The following is a 23,210-nucleotide window of genomic DNA, read 5'->3' as shown; positions in this document are numbered from 1 at the left end:
CATTGCGAGAAAAAGTGCAAGAAAGTAACAACTCTGACATGACGGCTTGAACAGTTCCTACTTCATCAGTTTAATTTCAAACATTTTTTGTTTTTGTCTTGTCGTTGTTGTTGTTGTGGTTGTTAAAATTGAAACACTTTGTCCCTTTTAAAAGCTTATTGTAACGCAAGCGGTCCATCTTAGCGGTCCGTAAAGGAAAATTCGGACCATTCAGGGAGCCAATCAGAATGCTCCTTTTCAGCACAGACCAGTTGAGCTTTATAACTAGTAGTAATCAGAGATTAGTGAGATGCGTTCGACCATTTGGGAAAAGAAAGTTACATTAACTGCCAGATATTTTTCACATGTTTATTTAAATCGCAAAAGAATGTTATCATTGTATAACCCAGTGTTTATAATATAATGGATATTTGGTGCGCTTGCCTGTCGGGTTCGACCTTCTCTTCACGTTTGGTTTGCTTGCTTGTCGAATTTTGGAGTGTGCTTCCTTGCTGTGTGGACTGTTATCAGGGAAGATGCATTGTTTACTTTTGAAGTTAGAGTTACTGGCATTTGGAATCTTGCGAAAGCATATCGATATGTTCATTTCCTTCGTTTGTTGCAGGAGTTGAGTTTCACGTTAATAGAGGAATAGAAGCCAAAAGATTGATAATTATATAATAAATAAATAAATAAATAAATAAATAAATAACTAAACAACTTAATAAATAAATAAACAACTAAATAAATAAATAGCTAAAATATACTAAATGAAAGAAAAAACTATATAAAAATATATTTGCTGCGTAAGCAGTACGCAACGCGAGATTATACTTTATTGAACTTGAATCTTTTGAATGAAAACTTCGAAAAAAGCATTTCCTTATTTTAAAGCGTACAACATTTACGGTAGAATTCGGCAAGGAACTGGGGAAACTTCGACGTGGCCGTTCATATGCCATTGCCTTTGAGCAGACATTGAAAGCCGCCACGAGACATCTTCGGCGTGGCGTTACAAATTTGCATAAATATTATTGAGATCATCTCAAAAGGCAAAGTCACGTTTTCTCCATTTTCTATCAACTGATTCAGATTGTAACCGTGTCTTCCACTGATAGATGACTGGATAACTTGTTCACTAAACCCAGTTTAACAGTGAATGAAGCGAAACTAAAATATTGCGACTTTTTGGCCGCTGTTAATTCACAAGTCGAGAATTGAAACACGCGCGATCGCTTTTAACCTCGCTAAACCAGTACGCTGCACATAATTATGCTTTAATCTTTTGAATCAAACCTTCGAAAACAGCATTTCCTTGATTAAAAAACGCACAATACTTTCGCTTGTAATTAGCAAAGAAGCGAGAAAACGCTTGAAGAGCGAACTCTTTCCAGCTCAAGCATACACGTGCGCACATCCATCGCTCCAACAAAATTAAAAACGCAAACAAAGTTGGCGGCTGTCTCGCAGAGTTGGTCCCCGTAAAACGGAACCGAACTGTGGCCGTTTCACTACAAGAAACCAACGTTGCCTTGCAATAACAAAAACTGGGTACCACCGAGTGCTTGCAATCCCTTATAATCGAATGACTCGATAAAGTGTTTGCCATTGCAACTTCACCAATTCGTTTCACTCGCACTAGGAATGTTGCTTTTCTCGAAACAAATCATGGCCATTTGCCGAGCTACACAACTCGGCAACTTTTTGCTTTGGTGACCACAAATCATGGCCATTTGCCGATCTACATAACTCGGTAAGTAAATTATTTGCCGAGCTACACATCTCCGAAAGTAAATGTGATATATTTTGCTGAAACTACGAAACTTGTCTCTAGATTTAGTCAGCGCAAGACAGCGTTGGTTTCTTGTAGTGAAACGGGTAAACAACACTACGCTGAACTTATCCATGTGTCTTCGCAGTCGTACACACTTCGTGAAGGCGTTGATAAATCTAAATTTCACCCGAAAGTATTTTTTTCTAACTTAAACAACGCAACTTCCCTAACGAAGCACAGCCGTCCAGCCAGCACACCAAAAGCGATGCAAGAACGTGAAACTCCACTCCCGCTGAAACGAAGGAACTGAACATCGATAAGCTTTCGCAATAATTTCGCAAGATTCCAAATGCCAGTAACTCTAACTTCAAGCGTAAACAACACAACTTATCTGATAATAGTCCACACAGCCAGGAAGCACAGTCCAGAATTCGACAAGCAAGCACACCAAACGCCAAGAAAGGGTCAAACTCCCAAGCAAGCACACCAACAAGCACGCAACACGTAAAACTCGACCCGCTAGCAACATTAAAAGATGGCTCCAACGCGAAAACGAGGGGGCGACTCTTATGCGAAAACGAGACTAAAAAGATGGCTCTAGCGCGAAAACGAGGTCAGAGTCGTCATAAGTTCGCACCAGTTTCCCAGCCGACACATGCCCCTGCAAAACTCAAGCGGGGGGGCTATTTGGGTGTCCTTACAGCAATCTCAAAAAGTTCTGCATAGCCGTACACAGGCACACCAACTCAAAAGACACAGGACGCAAAAACGAAATTAGGCTTGCGTTCTCCTTCGTCGAACGCAATAAAAAGTAGTTGTAACTTACGAGTCTGGATGAAATCCTAAAGTGTGAAGTGTTACCATTCAGATGAAAGCTACTGAGCTGTACTTTCCTGTGTTGTTGTCTATTAACTTCTGTGGCTGTGGATGAAATCCTTGAGCATAACCACTCAAACGAAAGCTAATGAACAGTGCATTCTTGTGGTGCTGTTGGTTATACTGTACAAGGTGGTTTTAAGTTATGACTCTGTGGATAAAACCCTAACAACAGTAAATAAGATATTGAAGCTCAGTGCATGTTTTGTCACGCACGACTGAATAGATTAGAAACATTCATAGTGTCATTGTCCATGATCAACTTTAATAACCTGTACCCACAAAGGCGTGACAATCTCAAGTTTTCAAGAAGACCAAGAAATGAACTCGCAATTTAATTGTTATAGTCAACCGCAACACTTGATGAAGACATGAACTAAGCAATGCGAGTGTTGCCGGCAATCGACGTCTTAAAAGACTGAGTCATGAGACACTATATAACATCTGAATTTTATATCAGTCCGCGCACTCGTTTGTTCTCTGGTGCTGTCTATACTGACAGGTAACTCTTTTGAAGTGCCATTTGCGAGGAAAAATCGTTTTGTAGGAATACACGTGGTCATCGTAGTTTATTGTTGTCTCTTAGGTGCTCGAAAACTATTATTTTGAGATAATACTGCGAAATGGATAAACTAATATAAAATGTGGTAAACATAACTTGTCCTATTTCAACAGTGTAGGGAATTTTCAATGAGCACTGACGTTAATAGATAACCAACTGCTGTGGCCACTGTATGCAGTGGTTACTTGTGCTTTAGTAAACTATAATTTCAAAGCTTTTACAATGTAAGCAAACCCTAATACCTTGTAAAATACGTGTGATTTCCTGGAGCTTGTAATAACTGGTGGGGTAGTTCAATTAGTATGCCTCTTGAACGCACAGACTTTGAACGCCTTTGGCATTACTGCAATCCCTGTGATGGGTTCGAGTGATGGCAAATCGCATCCGGGTGGATTCTCAAACCTGAAGCTGTGCAGCAACCGTGCCAACACAAGGAATAACTCTGTTCTTGCCAAAGACTCTCCCAGACATTGTCGTCGCCCGGCTGAAAACGGATGGAAATAATCTGCGTTTGGAAGAACAAATTTGCCGTCCTTGTTCAGGAATCTCTGAGGCTTGAATTCGTTGGGTGCATCCCATATATCTGGGTCGTGATGAAGGAACCATAAATTGATGTGCACTGTGCTATCCTTTGGAATTTGATATCCCTGCAAAGTGGTGTCCACTACGCTTTTGTGGAATACAACTGGGGCACCCGACAGACGTAGAGTCTCGGTTATGGTCGCTTCCAAATGTGGCAAATTCTTCTTGTCTTTGAGTTCTGGTAAACGATTTATTCCAATGACTTCGTCAAGCTCTTGATGCAACTTGTGTTGAAGCTGTGGGTTGTGAATAAGGTGCAACAGCGCCCAACAAACAGAACTTGCAGTGGTCTCCAGTCCAGCAAGAAAAATTTCGCTCATGGTCAAGATAACGTGCTCGTCTGTGAAGAATTCCTTAACTGAAGAGTCCTCCTCTTCAGCCTCTTTCTTTGCTTTCAAAAGTGTGTCTGTCAGATCTCGCGCATCTTGCACTGGATTGGCCTTCACGTGTTCCCGATAAATCCTTCCAAATAAGTCATCTCTTTCTTCGCAGATCTTCTTAAACCTCTGAACTGACTTGAATGGAAAAAACTTCAACCATGGGATCGCATCAACAACGCTACCAGATCCAAACATGGCTATGAATCTGTTGTTGATTTCAATTACTTTTAAAAACTCGGGGTCATCGAGCTCGTATCTTGAACCAAACACCATAGTGCAAATCACATTTGTAATTGCCAGTCGAACCTCTGTCGTGATGTCGTGAGGTTGTCCTTTTGAGGATTGCACTCGTTTCAAGAGTAGATAGACTTCTTCATTGATGATTGATCCCTGCTTTGGCAAGCTGTTGGTGTAGATTTTAAGGGCGGAGACGACAATCTTGCGATGAATCCGCCACTGCGGAGAGTAATCTGCAAAGGCGATTGTCTTTGCGTTGCGTGAGTAAATGTCTATCGTGGGTGTCTTCGGTCTTCCAGCGAATTCGGCGGACTTGGTAACAAGAGCTTCTTTTATAGCTTCTGCGCCGCCAACGACAATCGTCAACTTGCCACCAATATACAGTCGAAAAACTTTGCCATAATGTTTCTCCATCGCCGTTAGGGCTCGGTACGGTGCCTGGCCGGCCATTTTGTGTGCATTTCCAATAATCGGTAAAGGAAAAGGCCCGGGAGGTAGGTTCTTAGGTGCAGAGAAGCGATTAGCAATCATTGAAACGACAATAATTGCCAAAATAAACCACGCGAGTTCTTCGAACATGTTTAGCTTGCGACCTGTGAAATAGGCTTGATGTTACGATGCGTTCCTCTTCAGTGAGAACGGCTTTTTATGACATAAATCCGGGGCGGAGGTGAGGGATGCTTACAAGACCTATACGGGTATGTGCCGCCTAATGAGCCATGATTTTGCGATTTCTAGAACAGGGGTGAAAAATTGCAATCCTCGGAAGCTTCAAACTGTCGGTTGTGATTTTAGAGAACTTGTTCATCGGGAATTCATAGGGAAACACAACTGTATTATTTCAGTTGTCGTACCCCCCCCCCCCCCCTCCTCTATCGGTAAGTGAGTGACCCCATCATGTGTGTAAACGTGACTTGTGTACTCCATTGCATTCCAGCTTAGCGTGGTTTCTGCTGTGACTTGCCCTTTGCTCGGTCAGGTTGAATTTTGAATAGTTTCAACCACAATGATTGCCAACTTCTTCGACTATGGCTGTTTTTGGCTAGTTGATACAAGATAGCTGATAAGGTTGGAAATGGTACAGTGAGTTTTAATAAAAAACAGACAGACATTTGTATAGCCAATGAACCCATTGGAGTATAAGTACATTGCGCAATGCGCTACCGCGAAAATAAAACCTGTCGGAGAGCGGATGAAATTTTACCCCTGTCCAAATGTATACATGGCTTGTTTTAAAATTTGGTTTCATTTGTGGGGAAAACAATTCTAGTTGACTTCCAGTTTTTGTGCTGAAAATGTTGCATCTAGTTTAAGCCAATTACTTGTAATGCAAATAATGTTCCATTTAAAGTCATTGCGCCGTTGCTAACATTGTTTATTAAGGTAAGATACGCGTAGCCATGGTTGAAGAAATTGGATTCTATATTTTCTGGCAATGATTGTATTTATAATGATTGTCTATATCTACTCTGCAATCAAGCAGTATCAATTATTGGAAGAAAAACCAATTGCCCCACCGATTCACTGCACTTATAATAAGCTTTATTCATCCATCTTAAAATAAACATACAGAGGATTTACATATAATTAGACTTAAGTTAAACATATACAATTCAGTCACAAACAAAGAAGCCTTGCAGCCCGTGCCATAAGAGTTTGCATGTCTTTGGGTTCTAGACCTTGGTATTCCTACTGGGCCTGGTACCGATTTTTTTTTTTTTTTTTTTTTTTTTTAGTGGCCTGTTAAATTAAAGCTAGTACAAGGTACTTTCCTGTGGTGGTGTTTATTATGCCATACATATATTTTATTGAACTAGCTTTTTCGCTCGGTCCATAAACTTGCCAAAAAAGGACTAGACCAATATTTTCCCAATATGGACCAAACAAGCTAGTTCAATAAGGTTTTTATGATGTAGAGTTTCCCGCCTGTTGTTTTCTAGTCCGCGTGAAACTTGTTCATGTTGAAGCAGTGCGAGAAAAAGTGCAAGAAAGTAACAACTCTGACATGACGGCTTGAACAGTTCCTATTTCATAACTTTAATTTTAAACATTTTTGCTTTTTGTTTTTGTTGTTGTTGTTAAAATTGAAAACTTTGCCCCATTCAAGAGCACGTTGTAACGCAAGCGGTCCATCTTAGCGGTCCGTAAAGGAAAATTCGGACCACTCAGGGAGCCAATCAGAATGCTCCTTTTCAGCGCGGACCATTTGAGCTTTATAATAAAAAGTAGTTTTAACTTACGAGTCTGGATGAAATCGTCAATGGTAAAGTGTTACCATTCAGATGAAAGCTACTGAGCTGTACTTTCCTGTGTTGTTGTCTATTAACTTCTGTGTCTGTGGATGAAATCCTTGGGTATAACCATTCAAACGAAACCTAATGAACAGTGCATTCTTGTGGTGCTGTTGGTTATACTGTACAAGGTGGTTTAAGTTATCATTGTGGATAAAACCCTAACAACAGTAAATAAGATATTGAAGCTCAGTGCATGTTTTGTCACGCACGACTGAATAGATCAGAAACATTCATAGTGTCATTGTCCATAATCAACTTTAATAACCTGTACCCACAAAGGCGTGACATACTCAAGTTTTCAAGACGACCCAAGAAATGAACTCGCAATTAAATGGTTATAGTCAACAACAACACTTGAAAAAGGCATGAACTACACAATGCGAATGTTGCCGGCAATCGACGTCTTGAAAGACTGCGTCATGAGACACTATATAACATGTAAATTTTATATCAGTCCGCGCACACGTTTGTTCTCTGGTGCTGTCTTTACTGACAGCTAACTCCTTTGAACTGTCATTTACAGTGTAGGGAATTTTCAATGAGCACTGACGTTAATAAATGACCAACCGCTGTGGCCTCTGTATGCATTAGTTACTTGTGCTTTAGTAAACTATCATTTCAAAGCTTTTACGATGTAAGCAAACCCTAATACCTTGAAAAACATGTTTGATTTCCTGGAGCTTGTAATAACTGGTAGGGTAGTTCAATTAACATGCCTCTTGAACGCACAGACTTTGAACGGCTTTGGCATTACTGTAAGCCCTGTGATGGGTTCGAGTGATGGCAAATCGCATCCGGGTGGATTCTCAAATCTGAAGCTGTGCAGCAATCGTGCCAACACAAGGAATAACTGAATTCTTGCCAAAGATTCCCCCGGACATTGTCGTCGCCCGGCTGAAAACGGACGGAAATGATCTGCGTTTGGAAGAACAAATTTGCCGTCCTTGTTCAGGAATCTCTGAGGCTTGAATTCATTAGGTGCATCCCATATATCTGGGTCGTGATGAAGAGACCATAGATTGATCAGCACTGTGCTATCTTTTGGAATGTGATATCCCTGCAAAGTGGTGTCCACCACGCATTTGTGGGGTGCAACTGTGGTACCTTTCAGACGTAGAGTCTCGGTTATGGTCGCTTCCAAATGTGGCAAATTCTTCTTGTCTTTGAGTTCTGGTAAACGATTTGGTCCAATGACTTCGTCAAGCTCTTGATGCAACATGTCTTGAATCTTTGGGTTGTGAAAAAGGTGCAACAGCGCCCAACAAACGGAGCTTGCAGTGGTCTCCAGTCCACCCATAAAAATTTCGCTCATGGTCAAGCTAACGTGTTGATCTGTGAAGAATTCCTTCACTGAAGAGTCCTCCTCTTCAGCCTCTTTCTTTGCTTTCAAGTGTGTCTGTCAGATCTCGCGGATTTTCCACTCGATTGGCCTTTACGTGTTCCCGATAAATCCTTCCAAATAAGTCATCTCTTTCTTCGCAGATCTTCTTAAACCTCTGAACTGAATTAAATGGAAAAAATTTCAACCATGGGAACACATCAGCAATGCTACCAGATCCAAACATCGCGAAAATTCCGTTGGTGATTGCAATCACGCTTAAAAACTCGGGGTCATCGAGTTCGTATCTTGAACCAAACACTATAGTGCAAATCACATTTGTAACTGCCAGTTGAACCTCTGTCGTGATGTCGTGAGGTTGTCCACTTGATGATTGTAATCGTTTCAAGAGCAGGTAAACTTCCTCATTAATGATTGATCCTTGCTTTAGTAAGCTGTTGGTGTACATTTTGAGTGCAGAGACGACAATCTTGCGATGAATCCGCCATTGTGGAGAGTAATCTACAAATGCGATTGCCACTGCTTTGCTCGAATAGACGTCTATCGTGTTTGTCTGCGGCCTTCCAGCGAATTCGGCGGACTTGGTAACGAGAGCTTCTTTAAGAGCTTCTGCGCCGCCAACGACAATCGTTAACTGACTACCAATATACAGCCGAAAAACTTTACCATAATGTTTCTCCATTGCCGTAAGGGCAAGGTATGGTGACTTGACGGCCAATTTGTGTGCATTTCCAATAATTGGTAAAGGAACAGGTCCGGGAGGTAGGTGCTTAGATGTAGAGAAGCGATTAGCAATCATTGAAACGACAATAATTGCTAAAATAAACCACGCGAGTTCTTCGAACATGTTTAGCTTGCGCCCTGCGAAATAGGCTTGATATTGTGATGCGTTCCTCTTCAGTGAGAACGGCTTTAAATAACATAATTCTGGGGGCTGGGGTTGGGGAGACTGACAGTACCTATACGGGTATGTGCCGCCTAATGGGTCATGATTTTGCGATTCCTGATCCAGAATGAGGTATATATTTTGGATGATGCAGGTTCTAGAACGGCGTGTAAAATTGCAATCCCCGGAAGCGTCAAACTGTTGGTTGTGATTTTAGAGAACTTCTTCATGGGAATTTATAGGGAAACCCAACTGTATTATTTCTGTTGGCGTACCCCCCTCCCCCTCCCCCATAGGTAAGTGTGAGACCACATGATGCGTGTAAACATGACTTGTACATGTGGACTCCATTGCAGATGAACGTGGCTTCCGTTGTGACTCGCCCTTTGATCGGTGAGGTTGAATTTTCAATAATTTCAGCAACAATGATTGCCAACTTCTTCGAACATGGCTCTTTTTGGCTAGTTAATGCTAGATAACTGATAAGGTTGGAAATGGTACAGTGAATTTGAACAAGTAAAAGACAAAAAAACTTGCATAGCTAATAAAATCATTGGAGCATAAATACTGAAATTGTGCAATGTGCTATCACGAAAATAAAACCTGTTGGAAAGTGGATGAAATTTCACCCCTCTCCAAATATATCAATGGCTTGTTTTAAAATTTGGTTTCAGTTGTGGGGTGTTTACAGCTATGCTGGATTTATATGGCGTACCATCTCCGCCAAAAATCTAGATTGTTACGTAACGTCCAACTTAAGAGATCAACATCAGACTTTAATATTATGTCAACATTGATCCCCTCAACTTCCAACTTTGCAACACAACCTCCGACAACATGAATCAACTTTCAACTTTAATATCGAACTTTATTTAATGTCGAAATTAGGCGGCACATTCCGACAAACTGAAATGCAGTTTTCCAGCTCAAGTCCCACGTCGTCGTCACATCAAAAGTTCAAAGTTGAGTCCTCAATCCGCCAATTATGGGATATTACTGTTTTTCTCAATTTGTTCAGTTTATCGATTCTTGACATAAATCTTAGAAGAAATGTGCACTGCCCGCAGTTAGCAAGAGTTAGTTGAGGCTATCAGTGGTTACAAGCAATATTTACAGAAGAAAAAGAAAACAATTAAATTAAGTTAGGTATATAGAGATGTTTACGTATGTTGATCTCTTAAGCTGGATGTTACCTGACAACTCTTTTAAGTTACTATTTCAAGAAAAGAAAAAAACGTTTTGTAGGATTGCACGTCGTCATCGTAGTTTAATTTTGAGATTATACCGCGAAGTGGATAAAATGATATAAAATGTGGTACGCATAACTTGATCTATTTGAACACTGTAGGGAGTTTTCAATGAACACTGACCTGTGACAACTGTATGCAGTGCCGGGTTACCTAAACAAATCCCTGATGAAGTTAACGAAAGGCGTCCGATAATAAAAAGTTTTAAAATTAAGTTCGTTCAGTGCTCCACGCCAGTTTACCCTTTTAAAAAAATTGTTCGAAAACTATTTTTTTTGAGATTATACTGCGACCAAGGTGGATAAAAAAAAGTAACTTATAGTTTCAAAGCTTTTATGATGTGAGCAATATCAAAAATACGTCTTGTTCCCTGGAGCTTGTAATAACGGGTGGCAAACATGACCAACAGCTGCGGCCACTGTATGTAGTGATTCCTTGTACTTAAGTAAACTTATAGTTTCAAAGCATTTATGATGTGAGTAATGTCTAATACATTGGAAAATACGTGTGATTCCCTGGAGCTTGTAATAACTGGTGGGGTTGTTCAATTAGCATGCCTCTTGAATGCACAGACTTTGAACGGCTTTGGCATTATTGCAATCCCTGTGATGGGTTCCAGTGAAGGCAAATCGCATCCGGGTGGATTCTCAAACCTGAAGCTGTGCAGCAACCGTGCCAACACAAGGAATAACTCTGTTCTTGCCAAAGACTCTCCCAGACATTGTCGTCGCCCGGCTGAAAACGGATGGAAATGATCTGCGTTTGGAAGAACAAATTTGCTATCCTTGTTCAGGAATCTCTGAGGCTTGAATTCGTTGGGTGCATCCCATATATCTGGGTCGTGATGAAGGGACCATAGATTGATCAGCACTGTGCTATCCTTTGGAATGTGATATCCCTGCAAAGTGGTGTCCACTACGCTTTTGTGGAATACAACTGGGGCACCCGACAGACGTAGAGTCTCGGTCATGGTCGCTTCCAAATGTGGCAAATACTTCTTGTCTTTGAGTTCTGGTAAACGATTTGGTCCTATGACGTCGTCAAGCTCTTGATGCAGCATGTCTTGAATCTTTGGGTTGTGAATAAGGTGCAACAGCGCCCAACAAACAGAACTTGCAGTGGTCTCCAGTCCAGCAAGAAAAATTTTGCTCATGGTCAAGATAACGTGTTGATCTGTGAAGAATTCCTTAACTGAAGAGTCCTCCTCTTCAGCCTCTTTCTTTGCTTTCAAAAGTGTGTCTGTCAGATCTCGCGGCTCTTGCACTGGATTGGCCTTCACGTGTTCCCGATAAATCCTTCCAAATAAGTCATCTCTCTCTTCGCAGATCTTCTTAAACCTCTGAACTGACTTGAATGGAAAAAACCTCAACCATGGGATCGCATCAATAACGCTACCAGATCCAAACATGGCTATCATTCTGTTGTTGATTTCAATTACTTTAAAAAATTCGGGGTCCTCGAGCTCGTATCTTGAACCAAACACCATAGTGCAAATCACATTTGTTATTGCAAGTCGAACCTCTGTCGTGATGTCGTGAGGTTGTCCTTTTGAGGATTGCACTCGTTTCAAGAGCAGATAGACTTCCTCATTGATGATTGATCTCTGTTTCGGCAAGCTGCTGGTGTACATTTTAAGGGCGGAGACGACAATCTTGCGATGTATCCGCCATTGCGGAGAGTAATCTGCAAAGGCGATTGTCTGCGTTGCGTGAGTAAACGTCTATCGTGTGTGTCTTCGGCCTTCCAGCGAATTCGGCGGACTTGGTAACGAGAGCTTCTTTTAGAGCTTCTGAGCCGCCAACGACAATCGTCAACTGACTACCAAAATACAGCCGAAAAACTTTGCCATAATGTTTCTCCATTGCCGTAAGGGCTAGGTATGGTGACTGGACGGCCAATTTGTGTGCATTTCCAATAATAGGTAAAGGAAAAGGCCCGGGAGGTAGGTGCTTAGATGCAGAGAGGCGAGAAGCAATCATTGTAGCGAGAATTATTGCCAAAATAAACCACGCAAGTTCTTCAAACATGTTTAGCTTCGCCCTGTGAAATAGGTTTTATGTTAAAATATGATATGATGCGTTCCCCTTCAGGGAGAACAGCTTTAAATAACATAATTGCGGAGGGCGGGGGTGTCGGGAGGGGCCAAGCTTACAAGACCTATACGGGTATGTGTCTCCTTAGAGGTCATGATTTTGCGATTACTGATCTTGAACGGGGTATATGTATTGGAGACATGTTCTGGAAGGCGGTGTAAAATTTCAACCCCTGTTACCTTCAAACTGTAGAATTGGTTTGAATTCATGGGGAAACACAGCTGTATTACTTCACTTGTCGTGAGTCGAACAAGCAAGGAGCAAAAACCTTGCCAAAAGGGGATTTTGAAAATTACTACATTTTGCTAGATCCGGTATTGAGCAAATTGAATGAATGAAAGTTGATCATGTTGGTTCTCTTAGTATTTAACATAAACTACAGAGTTAATGCTCTTATCCCTCATATGTGTCCTTAGTGTTAGCGGTGCAATATTCCTTTGGACCCATCACATTTGCATTGCAACAATTACCACCATAATCACCCACGGCTTGCTTTCGTCTGGCCTTATAGCTCAGTCGGTGCAGCAACGGACGGTCAAATCCGGGGGTGTGCCATTTCTTGAGTTAGAGTTAATTCCTTAGAGTTAGAGTTAATCCCCAAAAGGGGATTTTGAAAATTACTGCATTTTGCTAGATCCGGTATTGAGCAAATTGAATGAATGAGTTGATCATGTTGGTTCTCTTAGTATTTAACGTAAACTACAGAGTTAATGCTCTTATCCATCATATGTGTCCTTAGTGTTAGCGGTGCAATATTCCTTTGGACCCATCACATTTGCATTGCAACAATTACCACCATAATCACCCACGGCTTGCTTTCGTCTGGCCTTATAGCTCAGTCGGTGCAGCAACGGACGGTCAAATCCGGGGGTGTGCCATTTCTTGGGTTTCGTAGCAATATAACATACACTATAGAGTTAATTCGTTGATCCACCATTGTCAAGCAAATTTCCTTTTGCTAAGCACTGGTTATCATTCTGAATGCAAGGCCGCTGCCTAACAGGAGCCCGGTAGCCTGTGTCGCCCAAGAAAATGCTCTGGGGCCGGTTGTTCGAAAGCCGATTAACGCTAATCCCCGATTAAAAATTAACCAAGGTTTTCAACTCTCTCATCAAAAATGTTTTAACGCTAATTTTGAGCTAACGGTAAAGAACAGTTTAAGTCAACACCGAGGCAACAGCCTTGAAAGGGGTTTACATTTGGAAGGCTTGGCGGCACATAACCCTCCCCCAAAAAACCTACTTGAGGCTCCCCCCCGGGGCACATAGTGAGCAAGGAACACGTGCGTGTAAACATGACCTGCTTACATTCCGGACAAGTGTTCGTTGCCCACTAATCACCCCGTGTGTGGTTTATCAATGTTTTGACTTGCCCTCTGATCTCTGAGGTTGAATTTTGAGTACCTTCAACAACAATTGCCAAATTCTTCTAACCATGGGGTCCTGTCCGAACAATTTTTTTTTTCTTTTTGCTTAACCATTGATAAGCTGAAAACGGTGGAAATGGTACAGTGGGTCTCAATAAATAACAGCCAAAAATTTGGATCTCGAAGGATATGAGGCTGTGGTCGCACTGGAGAGCTTAAGCATGATTGAAGGCCTATCAATCACGCTTCAACGAACGAATTTTTGAAATCGAGATTTAGCGAGCCACAAATGTGTTAAGCAAATATTTCATCATGGGCCTTTTCAAAGCTGTAATCACAAGACCACGCTTTGAGATATTTTGATCACGCTATGTCTATGACAGACGGGCGAATCTTATATTTCTTTCTGGTAAGCTATCTTACCTCGACGATGGCTGTAGAAATGAAAATTATTATTGTGTTTCGAGAAGCAATCGTGAAAGCGCGTTGTCGTCGCCTCAGAAGACCACGAATGCTATTGATGAGCTGGCCTGCGTAACAGGCGCAAGAGAAATATAGGGCGCGCGAGAGGAGACACAACTTTCACCCTTGCGTGTCTCCCTCCCTCGCGCTCCACGCTTTTTACGCGCCCTATATCTTTTTCAAGCGCCTGCCACGAGCAGACAACGCATGCTTCGTTCTGTTTCATTCTCGCTTGTCTACAATTCAGCGGCAGCAAAACGAGTAATGTGAGTATTTCCACGTCCTCGACGTTTGGTCATGGTACGTTAAAACACGAAACGGCAGTCGATCGGAAATAGGTTTTACGCGCTGCCTGATTGCGTGATATACGGAAAGTAAGACAAAACTGGGCCAATTCTTACAAAATGCCATACAAGAGAACCTAGTGTTAATGGCTTTGGCACGTGCTCGGACATTATTGGCTCAGATTTCGAGCTTTATGTAAAGGTCGAAGTAAATCCTACTCATTGAAATTTGCGGGGTTTTTGTATCAATTACATTGCCATATGTTGAGATCTCGAAATGTACACTTTTGGGGGTCGCACACGAATGTTACGCAATGTGCTACCACGAAAATACAACAGGTAGGTAAGCGGATCAAACATCTCTCCGAATATAAATGGCTCGTTTTAAAATTTGGTTTCAGTTGTGAGCGTTTGCAAGCAAGTTTTATTCATTGACTTCCAAATGTTGCATTTGGTTTAAGCCATTGTGGGTTTCTACTTAAGCATTTAACCCCTTATAGCAAAGAGCAAATTCTCGTATCTTTTCCCCATACTTTTCTTATGAAATACTGTGGAGAAGTTATTAAAATATCAAGAAAATTCGCCTTGGGTGATCATATTCTTAATTCTTATGACCTCAGGAGTTGAATAAGCATTGATATCACATGGAGAAATTCGATTTTGATCACTGTTAGGGTTTAAAGGGTTAAAACAAGGCAATACGTTGATTACTTATACTGCAGAAAACTGTTCCATTGAAAGTCGCTGCACCGTTGATAACACTGTATATTAACGCAAGATTACAAGTAAAGTTATGTTTGAAGAAGTTAGATGGTATACTTTTTGGCAATGATTGTATTTACAGTGATTGCTTAAATCCTGGTTATATCTACTCTGCAATCAAACAGTATCAATTATTGGAAGAGGAAACCAATTGCCCCAACGATTCACTGCATTTTTTTAATTGATGGCCTTTCGGACTCCTCTTCATGGCGGCCCGATTTGCGGGACGAATATATATGGGAAACATATATGGGAAATTTCAGCCTGGTTTCCGAGGTGAAAAAGTCGCGATTCTTCGAATTTTGACGTTCTCTTCCTTTGAACGTTCCCTGGGACAACGAATAATTTTCTTGCAAAAGGGTGGTATTTGTAGTTGATCAAGGCAATTTTCATCATAGTTACATCGCAAGAAGAACGTTTTTACCACCATATCTTTGTAAGTTAAAGTCTAAGACAACTCCAAGATTCTCTGAAGCACATGGGTTTCTGAGTAGTCTTGAGATCCACGCCAATTTTACAGTGCGACAAACTCAACCGGGGCCACCGAAAAAAACCAACACTTTGAAATTTCGCCGGACTCCTTTGTTGTAAACGTGACCTGTGAATGGCTGATCAATGTTGGGTGGCCCTGGTTGAGTTCGGTGCCCTGTAAGACTATAAACTTAATGTCAACATTGGGCACCCGCACCCCACCCCCATGATCTTTCTTAACTTTATCGGCTTTGTTTTTCGATGTAAAGTTATGTCGAGGAGTCTTTAGAATTGATGGAGAATTAAACCCAGTTTTAATATGGGTAAATTTGAGGTAACACACTTTCAGTTCTCTCGCCCAATGCAGCAACTAATAAGTATAGTACAGAAAAGTACTGCTCATTCTCCTTGGGTAAAGGTGTTTGGTCTACAGACACAAAGTTGAAAATGAGTATATGAAAATTCATACATCTGAACTACGAAGGAAAGAATGAATAAGTGCAGTTATGTACGCAACTTAAGCAGTTGCGAAAAGAAAGGCTTTTTTTCGCACCTGCATGCTTAAGTTGCTTATATAACCGGGATGACGATGATGATAATAATAATAATAATAATAATAATAATAATAATAATAATAATAATAATAACTACTGATATAGCGCTTATCCAGTTCTGTTCTAAGCGCTTTACAAAGATGAAAAGAATTCATATCTGTTTAAAATAATTCGTAATAAATATTTAAATTGTCACAATCGTCACTTACTAATATCTTCTCATCACCTCTTCGGGTATGTTACGAATTTCCAAAATGACCAGCTCCCAGTTGGCTTGATAGCTCAATTGGTAAAGCACTGCACCTGTTTCGCAGAGCTGAGAGGTCACGAGTTCGAATCCCGTTCAAGCCTGAATGTTTTTTTCTTTTCAGGGTTTCTTTTCGCAACTACTTAAGTTGCGTATATAACTGCGATGATCATTCACTTATACAGACACAAAAGCGAGATAATCATTGCATGATTAAGGCTAATTCAAGGTAAACTGATGATGATTTAGCAAGCTGTCGTGTCCTTTTCAGAATTTCCAGCCTTCAGAGTGACTGCGACTCGTTGAGGCGCCGTTTGGAAGAAAGCAACGAGAAACTAAGAAAGCAAGATGAAGCTTCTGTTAGATCAGAGGTAAGAAAATTGATGCTTTGGTTTCCCTGCCAAAGGCTCTGCATACAACAGCAACCTGTTGCGGTCAAGGCCTTGTTCACATTAGAGAGATTTAGAATCGTGTTTACGCCAAACGGCAAACGTGAGATTCGGTTTATGTTTACTTGAAAAAATGAGTGCATATAAGATGACAGTAGTGCAACATAATTCAGTCCTTTGATGCTAACGCAAAACTACTCGATTTGACAGAGAAACTGAAAACAGCAAGCGGCAAATAGACGGTAAATATGGTCACTTGGTCATTCCTGACGTTTGCCGTTCTTTGTAAGCGTCATTCTAAATCTCTCGATTACTGAATGCGCCTTGAAGAGTCTCCGTTTTCATCTCGCCTGAACCTTAGCGAAATATTTCCATCCACAGTTAACGTTTTCGTATCGTTTTCACCTGTCCTCACCAAAACGCTCGAAAACGATGAAAGCGACTCCTGGGATTGGGCATGTGTAGATGCTGGGGAGCAGGGATGGCACAGCGGTGAGAGCACTCGCCTCCCACCAATGTCGCCCGGGTTCGATTCCCGGTCTCGGCGTCATATCTGGCTTGAGTTTGTTGTTGGTTCTCGTCCCTGCTCCGAGGGTTTTTCTCTGGGTACTCCGGTTTTCCTCCCTCCACAAAAACTGACATTTCCAAATTCCAATTCGACCTGGAAACAGTGGATGGAAGAGCCACCCCGTGGAATCCACTAAAAATTCCCAATTCCTATGCTCGGAACCGATGTCGGGTGGCGCTGTTTACGTCACCGAGATCATCTTTGCACACTAAAAACGAAGTGTTTTCAAAACGATGCATTTTAAAAGTTTCCACTTTTGAATCCGTTTTCTTCGGCGTTTTTGGGTGTTTTAGTGTCGACGATAGGCGAAAACGTTTCCAAAAGTATGCGTTTTTAAACGAAAACACATTAGTATGGATAAGGCTCGTTTACACTAGTCGATTTTATAGGGCCGATTAGTAGGTACGATCGTAGTGCCAATTTACGCGTTAGCATTTGTCGGCGATTTCTTTTGTCGTCTTTGATTGGCTAGCAAAACGCGCCAATTTCTCAACCAATGAGGAGCCAAAACCAACCGTGCCTTGCTCGCATGCACGCGTTTTCCCGCGCTTGGCGCCAGTTACATGTATTTGCTTGGAATTCTGATTGGTTCATTGCGTTGTTTACGTCTGTTGTGATTGGTCAGTGCAATTACTCTGGTTTTGGTTTCACGATACTCAATTAAAAACCGCTTTAAAACATACTGCGTTCTTAATTTGATTTCACTTGTTCTCCTGTGTTTAGCACAAGTTTTTGCTCGCTCTTTTTTTGTTTGTTTGGTTGGTTGGTTGGTTCTTTGTTTTATTACGCTTGGCACTGATGTATGTTTTCCCGGGCTTTCTTGGCGCGGTCGATTGTTTTTTGCTGTTGTTTTAATATTTAACGATAGTTCTATTTCCTCTACAGGAGAAATTTAACTCTATGCTTGCTTCTGCGAGGGCGGATTTCGAGAAGGTGAGTTGAAAGTTGGGAGTTTATACAATAATCTTACTCCAGGGCATACAATCGCTTATTATTCGCAAAATGCATCATTAATTAGCTGTCTTCTTTTCCAAACAAACGCAGTATATCCTCCACTTAAAGAGATTGCCACATGCAACAGTAAACATTTTGCAACTTTTATTTTTCTTCGCAGAGTAAACACGTTATGACAGAGAAACAAGAAACTCTCTTGGAGACGATCAACAAACTTAAATCTGATGTTGATAAAGGAAAAGAAAAAAGTGCGCAACAGAAAGCTCACATCCGAGATTTACAACAGGTTTGTTTATTGAGCGTCCGGTTACTTGCTGTTTCTGTTTGTTTGTTTGTTTGTTTGTTTGTTCTGTGTCAAATAGTGTCGTGCCTGTGTTTCTCATTCGATAGTTGTTGATCTGTTTTAGGAACTTAACGAGACATCCAAGAAACTTGTGCAGTCTGAAACATCTTTGGAGATGCAAATAAAGGTATGTATTTTGCGCCTCATAGGCGCTGTTACACTGGGCAATTTTTTCTTGCAAATTGCCTCGCAATTTGGTTCCGACATAAATTGCATGAATCGATGCTTAGTGTAACATGCCCTGAGATGAACATGTGTAGCAATTTTTTTTTGTTGCCCCAATCGTTGCTAGAAGTAGAAGTCGGTTCCACTTCGTGCAACCGGACTGCAACAGAAACTTTGCGAGCCATGTTGATTGCTCATTTCAGGGCATGTTACACAAGGCAACGATTCGGGCAACTTGTGTCGCAATGGCGCAAAGAAAATTGCGAGACAAGTTGCAAGAAAAAATTCCCTAGTGTAACAGCGCCTTATATAATTCTTGGATTTCTCAGCAACTAGATTAAGATTCAGCTACAATTTTCTCTATTTCCGCTTACCTCCGCTCCCCCAGGCCACATGACGTTGAACCATTTTCCATTCTTCTCTGACGCTGTTCTCATATTTTCCCCTGCTAGCATAGTAAAGGGGGAGTATCACGGGAATTTGGTGTGATATCAAAACTCCAAAACGTTTTTAATCAACAGAAACCTAAAAGTATTGCTCAAATTTGTTGTAAATTATCACCCCAGTGTACTCAGACTATCGATGAGTGCTCTGGCCACAGATGGACTGGGGGAGATTGGATTGCAACTTGAAAAAATTTAGTCTTAAGTTCTCGCGTTTTCGTTTCCAAAATGCACTAGAGCAGGTTATGGGTTATTCCTTTCAAGAATACAGTTGATTTATTTTTTCTAAATGTTCTAGAATTATTTTGTGACTAAGTGAAGCTGTTGTCGCACCATTTTCACGATAAAAGTTCAAAATCCCGTGGTACTTACCCAGGTGTTCTGCAGTTATTTTTAGCGTTGAAAATTAATTCTCTTTCGTTTTTGTCCAGCTTCGTGAAGAGTTGGAGGATGAGCGATCTCGTCTGAGAAACCAGTTAATTAACTTGGAGAATGCAGTGAGTCCTTTTCTTGTATACATCCTAATTTTGAAAATGATGTATTATTCAGTAAGTGACACAGGCATACTCGGAAAAAAAATCTGAGTGCTCCTATCAGGAGTCGAACCTAAGACCTAGTTCGGACGCTTAGCCACTGTCCCACAGGAGACTCGTGGGAGCTAAGGCCATTAAACTAGGTTCATGGGACAAACATCCTGCATACTGCTAGGATTGGAATGTCAATGTGTGGCATTTGCACAGTGGAAATAATGTGATGGAATACCTTCCGAAGGTGAAATTCCTATAAAATTCCTATGGAAATCCTAATTTTTACATTGATTTGAGACAATCTTGACAGAGAACAAACACAAATACTTAAAATAATAAGATATAAAGGCAGAGAGTAAGATGTGTGAGTATTTTTCAACGAAAGTTTTTTTTTTTTTAAGTGTATATGACAGGGGTCCAGTGTTTTCGACTTCCATTCACGAATAAAATCCATTTTCGTCTCCTTTTCACGGCTTCCGATCTTGTATCACTGTAGAAGGGAATTTGGTGGATGTAAATCCCCTTTTTCTCGTCTTTCTTGTCGCTACAGCCGTACACAAGACAAAGCAGCACCATGTTTTCTTCCTTCGCACAAGAAAAACACTGAAACCCGCGAAAGCAGCTTTCTTGTATTGACGTCACAGGCCCACTATCCCCAGTTTTCCGCTTTGCGCGGTTTTGTACACAACCGGAAGTGAAATTTCACGTCTTTGACCGCCTCAAATGAGGGGAAGAAAAATCGATAGCGAGTTTATTTTTTCGATTTTCGTACGAGAAGGACATAAATATTCGATCAAGCAAATAAAAAAAATCTGTCATATACACTTTAAGAACTTTCGTTGAAAGCGAATGTAACATTGAAAGAGTGATTTCTTTTTCATCAACAAACAAAGCTTACGCGAAACACTTATTCGCTTACGGTTGTTCGAATTTTGCAAAGATGGTTGTTTGGTTTACTCCTCTAGTACTTCCTCTGAAAAATCCAGTTTGTTTGTTTGTTTGTTTGTTTGTTTTTGTTCTTGTTTTTGTTTTGTTTGGTTTTTTTTTTTTTTTTTTTTTTTATTGTTCCAGGATATATTTGTAGTCTATTTTATCCTTATTCTATCCTTTTTCTTTGAGCAAAAAAGCCAAAAAAACATATTTGTATGGATGTAAACATTTGAAATAATTTTTCAGATTTGTTAACTTTTACCCTACTAGTGCACAAAATCTAGAATAATTCATCTCTGCCTGCAGATGGCTAGGATGGAAATGGATTACAACTTGCAAAAAATTGGCCAATTTTTCAAGTTCCTTCTGAGTATTTTAGAAAAATGCTTTTAAACCAATTGTAGTTTATTCTTCCTCGGAGAAATCATTTCATATTTTTCTCCAGGTGCTCTAAGAGTAATTTCATGTTAGAAAAGAGGTTCTTAGTCAAATATTTGAGCAGAAAAATCTCCATGACAATGCCCCAGTGACGCCGCTATTTCCCCTTATCTTTGTAGGTAGCAACAGTGGAGGCCACAAGGGGGGAGGTGACAGCCAATGCTATGAAACTTGAAGAAGAACTGGAGCATACGAAACGAGTCCATGGGGAGACCACTGAGCGGCTGGTCTCGAGGAGTGCGGACGTTGAATCCGTGACAAGGTCACTGGTAAGTATAATTTTCTTTCAGGAGTGGAGTGGGGAAGGGTAGTGTGGATAGGGATAGAGTTGGGTTAGTGTGCAGTGGGGTAGGGTGGTGTGCCACTTTGTCAGTCAGTACGTGAAACCAACATAATAGTTCTCGAACGTTTGGTAAACAGAGAACTAAGTGAAAAAAGCTTCAGTTGACAAGGAACACTATTTTTGTGCTTAGCACCGATCTACAGTGTTTATGGCTAAGCACTGATTTGAAAACGGTTAGCTTTCATTTATTGTGATGGGTAACTCTAATACAAACACGTTAAAAATTACAATCCTCGGCAGCGTAATCCTCCTTGGTGCAGTAGTTTGAATAGAAGAAATTGGGCAAACGATTCGGTTCAAGGGGTACGCTATCCTGATTTTTTTCCTTTTTTTACTCTTAAGTTTGAAATACGATAAAGTTCGTGTAATTTTAAGTGAAAGACAAAAGTCAGTTTGAGATGTCTTGATAAACAATTGTTAACTGTGCCGTGCTAAACATTTTCTCTATCTCTTGTGGACACTTAAACACGAGATTTAGTGAATTGGGAAGATGGGGATTATTGGTTGGGGGCTTGGGAGGAGGGGTGGAATTACTTGCATAAAAAGATAGGCAAAGGATCCATAGGATTTAAAAAAAGAAATAAATAATAATGCATTGTATACTGCAAATAAATCATCGGAGATTCTCGGAATGGCCTCCTCCCTGCCGCTAAATATTTAAATATTTTAATAACCAATCTTATCACAACATTTTGACGAGCCTCTTTCAAATCTAATAGGTTAATAATAAACTACGTTTTTTAACGTGGCTAAAATGTTGTCTAATCCATAATGTTATCACCCGCTTCCTTTCTCGCAGTCCCATGAAGAGGAAGATGAAGAACCGGTAAATAAACTCATAAAATAACTCATAGCGTTTCAAAAACTCATTAATAATTCATAAGCCCATTGACCTATCAAATGGCCGATAAAACATCACGTGCAGTGGTTTTAAAACCCAATAGAACCTCCTCCTTATTAGTATGCGGTGTTTAATGTTTTTCTCGCATGCTAATTTCCAACGTTCACAAAACTAAAGCATCATTGTTATGAACTCTCTTGCAACACCCTTTTCCAGGAATGTTTTTGAAGCCGTTCAAAAAACTCGCAGCACGTGTTTTATCGGGTCTAAAACCACTCGGCGAAATCCCGATAAAACACTGCTGCTCGTGTTTTAAACATTACGTAACCTTCACTTCGTGATGATTATTTCGTTTGTTAAACAATGCGCGCTAAAATGGTAACCTTCAAGTCAAAGAGACTAAAGGTCGGTTTATACTCAAGGGTCTGTGGGCCCGACAATTTCCGCAGAGCACGAATCGTTTTGACACCCGATTTACGGCCGATTGGTGACTGATTTGCGACCTAAACGGCATTGTGAGTTAAATTATCCTAACAAGAATAAACAAAATAATCAAATTAAGCTGCGATTAACCTTTATTGCAGTCAAACTCTAACCTTAATAAAAGAGTTATCACTTAGTTGACTCTAAAACAATCAACCAATGCTGCTCTAAAACAATGTTTGATTAACCATACAAAAATTTCGATCTTCAAAGACCTATCACCCTCTTCTGAATAAATGTTCCTTAACGCTAATTCACACGTAACGTTTAATAGGACCGATTTGGCCCAATTTGACAAAGAAATTGGACGAAAAGCGGACGAAAATTGGTCCGATTTATAAAACTCTGTGGTATTGCTACAGATTTTTATTTTTTAATCACGCTGATCTCA

The 23,210-nt window shown here is 40.6% G+C and overlaps 1 protein-coding gene, 1 long non-coding RNA gene and 3 pseudogenes across 4 annotated transcripts in view; 1 reads left to right on the top strand and 4 right to left on the bottom strand.

Moving 5' to 3' along the window:
* LOC146475218 (uncharacterized) overlaps positions 1 to 23,210 on the bottom strand; it is a 130,465-nt gene that overhangs the window by 10,480 nt on the left and 96,775 nt on the right. The gene's annotated exons all lie outside the window — the stretch shown is intronic.
* The window catches only part of LOC146475222 (uncharacterized), a 92,697-nt gene that overhangs the window by 49,740 nt on the left and 19,747 nt on the right, over positions 1 to 23,210 (top strand). For 2 of the 3 annotated variants that reach the window (XM_085116096.1, XM_085116094.1), the window contains 7 exons: positions 16,667 to 16,766; positions 18,238 to 18,285; positions 18,467 to 18,592; positions 18,714 to 18,776; positions 19,689 to 19,754; positions 21,272 to 21,421; positions 22,295 to 22,321. In XM_085116096.1, coding sequence (XP_084972222.1) covers positions 16,667 to 16,766; positions 18,238 to 18,285; positions 18,467 to 18,592; positions 18,714 to 18,776; positions 19,689 to 19,754; positions 21,272 to 21,421; positions 22,295 to 22,321 — 580 coding nt within the window. The remainder of the gene's footprint in view (positions 1 to 16,666; positions 16,767 to 18,237; positions 18,286 to 18,466; positions 18,593 to 18,713; positions 18,777 to 19,688; positions 19,755 to 21,271; positions 21,422 to 22,294; positions 22,322 to 23,210) is intronic. The other variant, XM_085116095.1, reaches the window with a different exon arrangement.
* Positions 2,704 to 5,049, bottom strand: LOC146475225 (steroid 17-alpha-hydroxylase/17,20 lyase pseudogene; annotated as a pseudogene).
* On the bottom strand, positions 6,921 to 9,020 carry LOC146475224 (steroid 17-alpha-hydroxylase/17,20 lyase pseudogene; annotated as a pseudogene).
* On the bottom strand, positions 10,544 to 12,186 carry LOC146475223 (steroid 17-alpha-hydroxylase/17,20 lyase pseudogene; annotated as a pseudogene).

This window comes from Pavona decussata, unplaced genomic scaffold (assembly GCF_977016875.1).
Source record: "Pavona decussata unplaced genomic scaffold, jaPavDecu1.1 SCAFFOLD_85, whole genome shotgun sequence".
Classification (NCBI taxonomy): domain Eukaryota; kingdom Metazoa; phylum Cnidaria; class Anthozoa; order Scleractinia; family Agariciidae; genus Pavona; species Pavona decussata.
The sequence above is the reverse complement of the archived record's forward strand: the minus strand, read 5'-3'. Positions and strand labels throughout refer to the sequence as shown.